Source organism: Paramormyrops kingsleyae, chromosome 1 (assembly GCF_048594095.1).
Source record: "Paramormyrops kingsleyae isolate MSU_618 chromosome 1, PKINGS_0.4, whole genome shotgun sequence".
Lineage (NCBI taxonomy): Eukaryota > Metazoa > Chordata > Actinopteri > Osteoglossiformes > Mormyridae > Paramormyrops > Paramormyrops kingsleyae.
Window position 1 is genome coordinate 7849502 of NC_132797.1, and position 12847 is coordinate 7862348.

Genomic DNA, 12847 nt, shown 5'->3' on the forward strand with positions numbered 1-12847 from the left:
GTCTGGCTCCTCATTTCTGTGCCTGTCTTTTAAAAGGGGGGGGGGGGGGGTTTAAGTAAGATGTGATGGTGTGTGAATGTTACATTTATATAGTGCTTTATGGTACCCTTGGGGAGCCACTTGAACCACCACCACTGTGTGGCCCCCACCTTGAATTTAGTCAGGATATCAGGGTACCACTGCTACTTTTTCCAAAAGTTGCCCAGGTTTCTCTTATGAGTCGGGGCCTCGGTTTCACAGCTCATCTGAAGGGCGGCACCATTTTCCTTTTAACAGCACAGTGTCCCTATTGTTGCACTGAGCCACTGGGATCCACACTGACCACCAACACCAGCACCTCCTCCAGCACCAACCCACCTTTTTTAAGTCGGTCTCCCATCCAAGTACTGGCCAGGCCCAAGCCTGCTTAGCTTCAGGTGGATTCCCTAGTCTGAACTGCAGGTGGTGTGGGCCAGGGAGGTGCGATGCGATACCTGTAGTTGGGAAGTTGCGGTTCAAATCCCAGGGTTGGCAGAGTGATTCTGCTGTTGAGTCCCTGACCGAGGCCTTCAGCAGACTACCTAACCCTACCCCTTCTTTTTAAAAAATGTGGGTCGCTTTGGATAAAAGCATCTAATAAATACACAGCAAAATAAATGTAATGTCATCTAACTTTTTGGAATATCTTGTGTTTGCAGTTCAAATTCTGCAGTATCATTTCTTTAAATCACTGAAACAAAAATCCTCCTGGGGTGAATTAATGAAAAGACCCTTGTAGTGTGATATCACTATCAAAATATTCTCAGTGTAAACCGGTTTATTAAATTTCTCAACCAGAACAGTCCTTAAACTGCTGGTTTAAAAATAAATTCTGTCCCAGTGTCCACCTTCAGCTCCGGAGTAACCCCACTATGCACAAAAAAATGTCTGGTTATTAGAAATGCTGTCACGACAGCGAGAGGGAATGTGCTCAGACCAGCTTGGGCTCCACCACAGGAAGAGGGCCCTGTTCTGCTTGGAGATGACTGGCATGCTGTAAACAATAATGCAAGCAATGGAAAGGTATTTTAACATGAGTAATGCAGGAAAGGACATTTGTACCACTTGCGTCTTTCAACACCAAATATTTTGTTAGCTAAAGGGAGATTTTCAAAGAGTAAACCTGTAACATGAGCCTTGAGTTCTATTCAGTTGGGTGCTTTTTTTTTTTTTTTTTTTAATATGATCTTAGAGAATATACTTTACTTCAAGTACAGCACAAGACAAACCATTTAGTCTGAAACATTTATTCTTGTAGGTCATAAAAGTACCTGTAACAAGGTGCAATGTTCATATGAGGTGATGTCTGTAAAAAGGATTCAAAGTTGTCTTCGTCTTTACAACATGTTAGTAATCTGTACATTACTATACAAATGCTTTACTACATATACAGTATTTTCAAAGGTAACATGGCTGGGAGGTCGACATTACTGGTACTGGTGTATTTTAGCACATGTTCTTGCAGTGGGGTTAAGTCTAGTGTGTGGCTGTGTTTACTTCAAAATTGCAGATAAACTACAGAACCGGAGTCTAGCAGAAATTGCCAAAAAAAAAAAAAAAACGCACACATTTCACATTCCAAAAACTCCAAATACAGAACTCACACACAAACACACACAGCTTAACACTCGCTTACACAGACACACATCCACAAAATTAGACAAAAACATTACAACACTGCTAATGAACAAGCATCAGATGACCAGGCTTACAGTACCATATTCCCTGTGAAAAAACTAGCATTTTTTACATAGCAGGTTAACTAAGACATCATATCCATTTAAGTATTACACCTGTCTGAATATTAAATATTTCTATGTAGGAAATTACAGTTATATTACTCAGTTTTAGTACTTGTACTACAAATGGTTATATGGTTTAATTTGTGCAGTAGTACATCACTCAACATAATTGCAGTATAACAACAGTGAGTTAATCTTTTATAATATAGTAATTAAAAATAATAGTTGGAGGGATATAGAAACAAAGAATGAACATTATTTATCTGTAGATTCACTCTAACAGGACCACAGAAACAAGAAATTGCATGTTCCCTTTCTGTGGTAAACCAAATGAGCTGAAACATGGAAAAAATAGAAAACATCTTGAAGTTAAGGTCTAGATTTGGCTTTTAACAAGATTTCTTGTTAGTCATTCAATGAAAGGCACATTAGTTCTTTGCACTGGAGACATGGAAGTTTCCCGTAATACTTTGGGCTTTTAACATACTATACAACCACTGAGCAAGAAATAGCCATACATGTCCATACTCTGTTCTCCGCTGGGTCTTGGCCTGTGTGACAGATGTGATGGCACTAAGGTCAATCAATGCACACAGAAACTATTATTAGTGTTCTGGCAGGTAACCGGGTAAAAAATATGTGCAGGAATCTTCCGGTTTCCATTCTCCTGGTTCTTTGACCCACAGAAAACTGCATTTCTCAGTCCTGAAGCCGTGACGCTCACACCCCTCAGCTTCAGCATTAGGACGTATCTTTGAGGAGCCCGAGTTTGCGTAGTGCTTCTCGGCGGGATTCATCAGTGGGCCCACGCCCAGAGAACTGCACCGTGATGCCCTGAGACCAAAATGGTGGCTTGGAGATGGAACGCCGACGTTCTGATGATGTTGACGCCAATTGTCCGACACTGAAACTCGCAGTTCTATTTTGGCGGCCAGTTCTAGGTGCGTCTTCAGGATGATATTCTGCTCTGAAGGACATTGATCTTATGGCAACATTGGGGACAGAAGCAGCTGGTTTAAGGGTTACAGGAGTGACGTTTGACTTGGTCATGTTGACCGCGGGCTTGGTGGAGGGCGTCTGTGAAGGAACTGCGGTCTTGGTTTTGCTGCTATTGCTGTTCGAGTCATTTGAGAAAGACTTGGTGATTTTGGGTGACATCGAGGAAGTAATTTCTTTGGGTTTGTGGTCTTGCTGAATAAAATTGTTCGATGGATTCACAGTGTTGCCTCTGTATTTGTCGATGGCACTTGAGACATTGGTCTTGGTTTTGCCAAAAGCCAGCAATGAGGTGGGAGCAGCCGGCCTGCTGTGCTGCTGACTGTTATGGTGGGGAGGGAGGTCGGAGTTTGCCATTGGCACTGAAGATATAACTTTAGTTTTCCCTTCATAGTTGTTGAAGCTACCACTGCTATACTGGAGTGAAGCTGGTGTTTCCATCTCCTTGCCATTGTTACTCACACACTGAGAATGAGCATCTGCTTTTTGGTTGGAGGGAGTTGCTACTTCAGTTTTTCCACCATAGGTGTTACGATCATTTGGAGAGACATGAGTCTTGGGTGCAGAGGAGCAGGCAACAGCTTCAGGCTTCCTGTCAGGGCCATTGGCATTATTTGAACAAGAAGAGCTGCTAGTTGGCGACAAAGGCGGAGTGATTATCTTGGGCAAGTTGCTGTTACTACTGAATGCTGATAGTTTCCGCTCTTTAGTCAGTCCTAGTTTGGACAGCGCTTCCATCCTGGATTTATTCGGTGTTAAATCGTGGAATGAGATACTCCGGTTTGGGACTTTTCTCACCTGTTTTTCTTCCATCGATTCGTACGCATGAGGTCTTCCTGTTAGGTTGGCCAGCACCTGAGCTTGACGCTGGTGGACATTCACAGAGGCCTTGGCAATGGTCTGATTGTAGTCCCTGCTGGGCAGAGCCACACTGATATTGTCTGGATATCGGCTTGGTTTTGCTGTAGTTGGTGGGCCCTGTTTAACTGGATGGTCAGGCAAAGGAATTGCAGAGTAGTCTCCGGTGAAATCCAGGCTCCTCCTGTGTCCAGGGGGGGCAGATGTTGTGGCTGGGCCACCACTGCCCTGGTGAGCTGCGATTTTTTGGGCTATCACCATTGGGGTCGGAATAGAGCCAACAGGCTGGCTGTCCATTTGATCCCGCCTCACTTTCACCTCTGTATGAGCTTCCGGGGGCAACCCAATGGTCCGGAAATCTTAAAAAATTACAGGCACCACGATGACAAACACGTTAAAAATAAAACTATCAGTTTCACTTTCTACTTTGACCTTGGACGTAACCGTCAAGGTCAACCGTCAAGGACATTCAGCCCACCACTTCCTCATAGACCCTACCCCTGAATGTTACCCCTTGTAGGTTTATAATCCTGATGCTAGCCACCCCTCATAATAATTACATGGTTCAGTTTCCAATCACACCCAATGAAATACATTGACAATTACAGTGTTTGAAAATTGTTTAAGATACCTGGCATGATGGAAGTATGTGGAACCTCCCTTGGGCTGGGTGGATCAGGCTGGACTTGGACCAGGTCAATGATATCTTGCTCCTTGAGGCTGCTGGAAAGTGCAGGGGCAGCAGCAGCATCAGCAACGGCCTGACGGCTCCCTGCTGGACTGCTGCTCTGTGGAAACTGGTCTCGATCCTCCAGATCATCGTCGAAAATGTTGATGGTCTCTTCTAGGAACAAGATACACTCCCGCTCCTCACGACTCAGGAACCACAGTTCCTCATCTTCCTGCAAAGGGAAAATGCAAGAGGCCATAAGAAAACGTAGACAGACAGGAAAACAAAGAAGCCAGAAGCAGCACCGGCAGCAGGATAGTTTTGAAAACTGCACGCGACAAAAAAACCACGCCAAGTATCAGTAGTGCTGGAAGGAGGGGTGCTGAGGGTGCTTCAACTCCAGTCCTGGGGGGCCGGAGCCCTGTGTAGCTTAGTTCTTTCCCTGTTCCACCATAAATGATTCAGCTCAAGAGCTGTGTGGTAATTAGCACAAGGAGTTGAATCAGGTGTGTTAAATGAGGGGAAACTCAAAAATGTGCAGGGCTCCAGCCCACCAGGACTGGAGTTGGGCACCTCTGGTCTAGGGCAGGGGTCATCAACTATATTTGTCAGAGGGCCAGAGTTTTACCAGACAGTCTCCTTGGGGGCCGGACCCCCAAGAAGAAAATCAAATAAAAATCTAATTTTGGCTTAACATTATGTTTAATGTTTATACTTTTTCCATTTCATTACAAAACTGAAGGCATTTGATTCAAGCTCCCATACCTATACCACAGTCAACCACTAGGAGTGATAGATAATGTGCCTCAACTCAACAAATATAGTCATAAATGGTGGTTATTCTGACAAGAGACTCAGTTGTTGTTATTTTTAGTTGCTTTAATAGTGTGGACCACTATTTTCTTTTTGATTCTCACAATTTTGGAATCCAGTCGCGGGCCGGATCGAACGGCTCAGCGGGCCGCCAGTTGATGATCAGTGGTCTAGGGCAGTGTGCCCATGCTTATAGCTTTTGTAAAAGCAAAATATAGAATCACGGTAGTTAGCTCAGAGGTGAATTTATACTGATTTCTCCAAAAAGACTATTGTTATTAGCTGCTAACAGCTATGAACAACACAAAAGAACTTCGGTAAAGTCAATGGGTCAGTCCGACTTTCAGTGCCCTGAGCTCAAAACATCTTCCTGCACCTATGCCAAGTATGCAGTTATTAGTGAGAGATTGAACAAGGCACATATCTGAACGGAGGCAAGAGGTGAGAGACTAAATCAGATAATCAATCATAATTAACCAACGGGGTCAAGCTGGGGACAAAAGTCCGAGCCTGAGGCAACAAGTGCTTTAACGAAGAACTGACACCGCATCCAATCAGTCTCACATGTTAACGATACAACTGAGAACATTCCAGATATGTTCTTTGTCACGGACCCCTTCATCTGGTAAGCTTGATGGTTATCGGGATTTTGACCAATCAGATCGCTGTTGTTTAGAACCCGATTCCAGTGCTTTGGGCAATGTGTGAACATGATGCTCCAGGACCAATCTAACTGCCAGCCGTCCACGTGGCCGGCACTAGATTTCCCTCCTGTGTGTGTGTGTGTGTGTGTGTGCCAGGAACACAGAGCTGCTTGTTCCTCCCACCCCAGGAGCCAGACTACAACCTGGGAAGAAACAAAGACCCTACAGAAGCACAGGAGCCAAGGCCCAGAGAACATTCTCAAGAACATGGGGTCATGTGACCCACCCCCAATAATCATCCCCGCCCACTTGAGTATGGAACAGAAAGAAGCACATGGAGAGTTTCCATGACACTCGCACCGAGGACCAGATTCCACATCCCCAGACCTCACACGTAAGGCATGGAGGGACAAAGAAAGGCTTCTCTATATGTCGACTCCTGTGCAAACTGTCAAGCCACAGCCAAGAAAACCCCCCCACCCCACCCAAAAGGTGCTTGTGGTCTCTGGGTGTTATTCTCTCCCTTCATGAAATATAAAAATATTTTTTAGATGCTGGTGTAACAATGAAAACCATTTAATTTTCCTTCCTTTTGATCTGTGATATTCTATATTTGTCTGAAATTAATAGCAAGTTCTCTAATAGTGGGGAACGTTCCAGTGGGAAACTCCACACTCACTGCAGACGTCCAAAGACCGAGAGCACTGAGAAAGCAGCTGAGGACAGCCTTTCAGGTTCTGCATAGCAGCTGCAGACAGCCTTTCAGGTTCTGCGTATTGACTAAGAGGACGCCACATCTCCTTCAGCTTTCATCAATCCCCAGCCCCATAAACCCCAGGTTTCAGCTTTAGGGAAAACCAACAAATACACAAGCTTCACAAAGTGGTTCTGCGAATGCTGTTGAATCAGGGTAGAATGACACTGATTATCAGCATGATTATCACTGCTTTTTGTGAATGTTACACTTTTGGTTTTGGGAATGTTCCATAAAATCCCCCTAGACAGGAAACGGCTTCAGCGGCTTCTTTGTTCTAGAAGGAACAGAACCCCTCGGGGTACGTTGTGGGTTACTGACCTTGTCAGAGGCTATTATAGTAAATCGTAATATTTAAGCAAAGTCAAAACCGAGCACATTTCCACAGGGAAAACGATCGGTTTACATTTGGAAATTCAGCCATGTGTATCTTGTAAAATGGTGAGTAGAAGTACACTGTACATTTATTAACGCTAAATCAAATCCCAACCCCCGTACCTTGAAAAAAACTGAATTTTCACTACGGACACAGAAGGTTGTGTTGTCGGTTGTAGGTGTATTCCCTTGCGAAACAGGCACGCAGTGTGGCTTCCACATCCACTCAGCCAGGTGTTGCGCACCGGAGACCGGCACACAGTGCCATGGTGGGTAAGCAGCGCTACAAAACCGCAGTCCAACCTGCTTCCCCTGCCCCAACCGCCCAGCGCCTGATCCGGTTTAATTTCAGGATGTGCTGGATGGGCTTGCGGGCTTTTGTGTACACAGTGGCAAAGATGGAGACCAGGTCCATAGCTAGAACACACACCCTTCATTTTTCTCATAACCCCAATTCCTCATTGTGTCTTAATGATAAACATCATTCATTGGCTTAAGTCACTTATATAGTCATAAATAACTCTGTTCATTAAACGAAAATTGTAATTGTTTTCGGATAAACGCAACAGCTACAGATGTAAATGCTAATAATGATCTCTGCTCTCATGTTAATTCATCATTAACGAATCGTGACGCATATTAGCAGTTACCATATTTGTTACCATATCTGTTAATTCTGTAAACCGTTGTGAACTACTGAAGGAACAAAAAAATGAATGACAAGTGAAACACTGATCGTACGTTTGTTCATCATTGAATCGCGGCGCATCTATTGTCTCAAGTAGCGAATATTCATGATTAGTACTTGAGTAGTAACTGAGTTATTACTAAGTATTTGTGTCCCGTCAAGTAAAGTGTTATCAATCACATGGATGCCTTTTTATGTCAACTAATATAAAACTAAACAACATTTAAATACAGGTAACAAATTAAACGGAAACTGTATACATTCAAAATGTACTGAAAAGCGAACGGGTCGGGGACACGGATAAGCCGAAAGGAGAATAACCTTACCGAAGGTCTGCGGTGCTTTTGAGCGCTTCCCCGGGCGATCTGATGAGCTCCATTGAGTCCGATGTGAAGCCGGGAGTCGGGACTCGGATGTAAGTTCATGGTCCGCGAGCCGGGGGCGCAGAGTCCCCCTGATATCTCATGAGGGTCCCCCGGTGCTCGATGTTCTTGCGGACCGGGGACAAATTAACGCTCATGCCTGAGAATAATACAACTGGCTTCGCACGACGCAAACCTGAAGGATAAAACATACATTTAAATATGTCACAATTTCATGTAAAGACTTAAAAATTAAGTTAAATTAGATATTTTGTAGAATAACTAAAATGGTCGAGTACTGTATAAAAATCTATCTTCAGTTTAAGCGGAATCTTACTTTCTTCGCTTCCATCCCCATCACATCGTCACCCTGTTACAGACGTTCCATGTAGCTGCGGATGGATGGCATTTCGGGTATATAACTGTCCCACTAAAGCCGGATGGCGATTCTTCTGAGTGACGTGGCCAGAAAAGTCCTGTTATTCCAGTCATGGACTATTGTTTTTTTTTTTTTACCAGACTTCCCCCCCTCCCACAGGTACCCGGGTGTGCAGCTAATCTCGGCAGATTTCTGTCTACTCCAAAGCCGAGGAACGAGTCAGTCCGGAACAGGAATGTCAGACCAGGGGTTAAAAAAGTCTCACTGAATAGGCCCATTCACTTCAGCTGGTTTACGTTTTCACTTATCAGCGTAAAAATTATCACCAAATGTATATGTTGTAACAACTGACAATGATTTGTTTTCAGTAAAGTCTCAAATGCTAAAATAATTAACCCGCAATCGACGCATTTTACGATGTCATTTTTAATAATATTTTCAGCAGCGTTTTCATCTAAGGCCTATTTTATTGGTCGTATTAAGCTGTCGATGTTTATATAATCCATTAAGTACCAGACATAGTGATATCACTGCAGAAACCCAGCGATGACATTTCACAGTAATATTCTTTGACTGCTGACACAAATCAAGCTTTCCAAGTGACAATACACATTTTGCTCCTTAACATAGTTCATATAAGTTTTGTTGTACAATAGAGAGATTGAACATAATTATCATGGGAAAGTGATCACTGTTTTTAGATTACATAAAAATTAAGGTAGGCCTATAACATTAATAGTTTTTATAGAGCGTATTTCTTAAATACAAGGACGCTTCACAAATTAAAACTAAACAAACATGTGGAGGCGAAGAACAAAACACAATCAGACGATGGTTATCGTACTGATTATTAACTACTTAACCTTCTTTCGTTTTGCAAAGAACTGCATCACCATTTGCTTTTAGCAGCGCGCTATAATCCATCCATCTTCTGAAACCGCTTGTCCATGTCAGGGTGGCAGAGCCCCCTTTCGAGTTTTCTGGCTGATAAAACGCAAACGGGCGTTCCGCGTTATAAGCGGAATGGGTGCTATGGCGTGGACCTGGTAAACACGGACACACCTTGGTCAATTTCATCATAGCTAACTAGTTGACAACTAAACCAGTACGCCGAAATCGTGACGTGCAGCAAATATGTCAGGAGTTGGCTGGTGGGTAGGTGTAGCTTAACCATCGATAAACCTGCATCTTAAAATCCACTAGCTTTCCTAAAGCAGTTCGCTACCTCTTACCACGGCGTTTGGCTTAAATCAACACCCAGCTTCACAGCTCCATTCTCATGTACAGCAGGGGGTCATCATGCCAAAAATTAAGTTTCACAGAGATATTACAAGATTATATTCTCAATATAGTAGCTACTAACAATTACAAGCTTTCCAGTAGGAAAGAGTATAACGGTTACCTGTTTTACATTTCTTACCTGAGGAACACACCTCTAAAACACTGTGGAGAACAAATGTTTGACAACCATCAGGACTAGTTTTAAGGTTTATTCACTGCCACATATCAGGGATAAACAATCCATTCTTTAACAGACATTCTATATGCTGTTTTCACGCACACTTTAATGAAATGATTATCAGATACTACTTCAAATTAAATCTGAAATCCTCACTTTCTTTAATTTTGCACCCCTGACATTGTCATACAAATGACAGGATTCTACAAGTGTTCAACAAGAAAATCCTAGAAAACTGGTTTCTAGAACAATGTACCATTGTGCCAGTAATACGGGATGCAGCACCCTCTTGTGGTCACTGTAAAAAAATACCACATAGCAGTTCGATGCTGACAAAGTGCACACTGCGAGAGCTAGTACTGATGAAGCCATTTAAAGCATGGTGGTCATATTGAACAGTTTTCCACTTCAGAGCCTGTACCTTGCATGGAAGCACAATTCCATCCAGTAGATTCTAACTACCCATTTAAACGCAGGAGATCATTTATCCTATAATGATCAGTGGAACTCCTGCACATAAAAGGCTTCACTCAAAAGTGTTCACTCAGAGACCTTCTCTGTGCTGTGTGTCCACACGGGCTTTCGTTTCCCCAGAAAGGCCTGGACTCCTTCCTGTCCGTCCCTAAGTGCGAGGTTGTCTACCATAGCGGCACAGGCGATGCCATAGGCCGTCTCGCGGCCCAAAGCCATCTGCTTGTAGAAGGTGGCCTTGCCCAGGGCTACCACAGAGCGACTGGTTTGGCACACGCGCTGGGCAATGGCCAGCGTCTCCTGGTCCAATTGTTCCTCTGGGACGACTCTGCTGACAAGTCCATGTAGCAGCGCAGCCTGGGCCGAGATGGGCTCTCCTGTGAGCAGCATTTCCATGGTGACCTGAAGATGTATCACAGGGCAAATAAAGACAAAGGAATTGGACAGCATTCGCCTATAAATACTAAGACCAATGAAGACTACCCAAAACAGTCTGTACAGAAACAATTCATGGCCACCTCGGGTTAACGCCTACCCACCTTTCTGGGCATTGCTCTGCCAATTGCCACCGCTGGAGTGGAACAGAAAACCCCTACATTTACCCCAGGGGTGGCAAAAGTGGACTTTTCTGTCGCCACGGCAATATCACAGCTAGCAACGAGCTGGCATCCTGCTGCTGTGGCAACACCATTAACTTTAGCTATCACAGGCACCGGAATCTCCTGGATCAAAGTCATTATCTTTAATGAGAGGGAAAAAATATATATATATAAAGTTTACCACCAGAAACACCCACAAACGCAGTCAAATTATATCACTTTCATTTCACTGTAGCAATGTGAAAAACCTTCACATCTAAAACCTGAACGCTACAATATGGTACTGGGTACAGCAAAGATGCAGGCAGTCTCACCTCAGAGCACTCCCCAAACACATGCCTGTGGTACTCCTTCCCTTGAGATGATGTCAGTTCCTTTAGGTCATGACCAGATGAGAACACCGGCCCCTCCGCTTAAAGGGAATATAATGTGAAGGTCAGCCCAGCCATACATTCTCGTATTTTTAGTTGGCGGTACAAAATGTGACATACCAGATATAATAATGACCCGCAGCTCCTCACTGTCGATGTCTGCCAAGAGGTCTGCCCGCAGGGCGGTCAGCATAGACAAAGATAAGGCATTCCTTTTCTTGGGATCATTAAGCGTAATAGTTCTGGAGATAGACAATACGTAACCATAAAGCGCAGCCGGGCCACCAGTTGGCTTGATTATTGCGTGTGCGGGTACAGGCAGCGTTTTATGCCTATGAACTCCCTGAGAGCACAGTAGTTGCATAATTCGGAGAACTTGAACCGGACTTACTACTACAAGCATGACATTTCAGCTCTTTAATAGGAGTCAAAGTTTAAACTGGTGACATCTAAAAAGAGCTCATTTAAACTTAGTAAGGTAAAATTAAATTCAGCGGCTATTTTAATTTTTACTCCACTGATATTTGCGCAAACGATTACAAATTCTAAATAATATATTATAGCTCAATATACAGATTAACTTGGAGTTGAACATGTTGCTTAATCACAAGCCATTTTCTTCACCGGATTCACGTACGTTTATTTTCTCTTTCCAGGCCAGCGGTGACTGACCTTATTCCTCCCTCCTGCCTCCTGAGGGTGGGACTCCGGACCGGAACCGCAGCACTGCCCGCTGCTGCCCTGCTTAAAACCTGACATACACGGACTACTCTGGACAAGCAACTAAAACACCGCAAGGCCATGTTTGTTTACCAACTAACGCGTGTATCACGTGATAAGCGCCGTGAAGAGTTGACCCGAGAGCGATCGGGGCTTTTATCACCGCGACAGTGCCGCCTACCGAATCGGAGGAACGTGAGCAATACGGTGTTTTTTTACATTTGTCCCTTAAACAAAATATTACTATGTATATACGTTATGTTACAGCATGTATACAGGAGGTGAGCAAATGCTAATAAAAACGTCTCTCAATTGACTTTATCAAGATAAAGTATTTATCTTACACATATTTCGGTTAGTTAATGTCAGGATATTATAGTTACCTGATCGTGAGTCATCGCCCATTGAAGGACTGCATCTGATTTGTTACTTACGTGTTTATCGCCTGCTGTTTTAATGCACTTACTCTACCTGTATGTCCAATGGTTACAGTAATGTAACTTTTTTTTTTTTTTAGAATTTTGCCCCAAACAGATTTGTTTGTTTTCCAGTTGAATTGTACAGATCACATTAAAGGTGGGAAACGTTTTGAAATGATTTATCGTGGCCTGATATTTTTTTACATCACAAAAACCTGCCATTTTAACAGGATACACTTTTTATATCCACTGTATGGACAAAAGTATTGGGACACCAGCCTGTCCAACATCTCACTCTGAATTAAAGGGTGTTCATTTGAAGTTGGCTGTTCTCCTCTGGGAAAGCGTTCTGTTAGATGCTGGAACATTGCTGGTGGGCTGTGCTGCCACTCAGGTTGGGTTTTGATGTTGAGCGATCAGGTCCCTCTCCGTGAGTTTGTGCGGCCGACCACTTCACAGCTGAACCTGCTGCCAGATCTTTGTGCTTCACGGTCACTTCACTTGCGTTT

General features: G+C 43.7%; 2 protein-coding genes and 1 long non-coding RNA gene across 5 annotated transcripts; 1 reads left to right on the forward strand and 2 right to left on the reverse strand.

Annotated features, from left to right (window-relative positions):
• Window positions 1-1249: 1249 nt before the first annotated feature.
• On the reverse strand, window positions 1250-9660 carry LOC111842449 (uncharacterized). The gene is made up of 4 exons (XM_023809082.2): window positions 8258-9660; window positions 7885-8116; window positions 4246-4516; window positions 1250-3973 (listed from the first exon to the last, which is right to left on the reverse strand). The coding sequence occupies exons 2-4, from the start codon at window positions 7981-7983 to the stop codon at window positions 2502-2504; spliced, it is 1842 nt and encodes a 613-aa protein (XP_023664850.1). The 5' UTR covers window positions 7984-8116; window positions 8258-9660; the 3' UTR covers window positions 1250-2501.
• On the forward strand, window positions 7834-12516 carry LOC111842451 (uncharacterized). The gene is made up of 2 exons (XR_002837910.2): window positions 7834-7973; window positions 11856-12516. It is a non-coding gene; the product is annotated as an uncharacterized lncRNA (long non-coding RNA).
• On the reverse strand, window positions 9777-12006 carry echdc3 (enoyl CoA hydratase domain containing 3). Of its 3 annotated transcripts, none has more exons than XM_023809083.2 (5): window positions 11872-12006; window positions 11320-11441; window positions 11143-11240; window positions 10769-10969; window positions 9777-10631 (listed from the first exon to the last, which is right to left on the reverse strand). In XM_023809083.2, exons 1-5 carry the CDS (start codon window positions 12000-12002, stop codon window positions 10299-10301), a joined length of 885 nt encoding a protein of 294 aa, XP_023664851.2. In that variant the 5' UTR covers window positions 12003-12006; the 3' UTR covers window positions 9777-10298. The 3 variants fall into 3 exon arrangements, with proteins under 3 accessions (XP_023664851.2, XP_072562542.1, XP_072562578.1); XM_072706441.1 differs by having other exon boundaries at window positions 11837-11966; XM_072706477.1 differs by lacking the exon at window positions 10769-10969.
• Window positions 12517-12847: the final 331 nt, after the last annotated feature.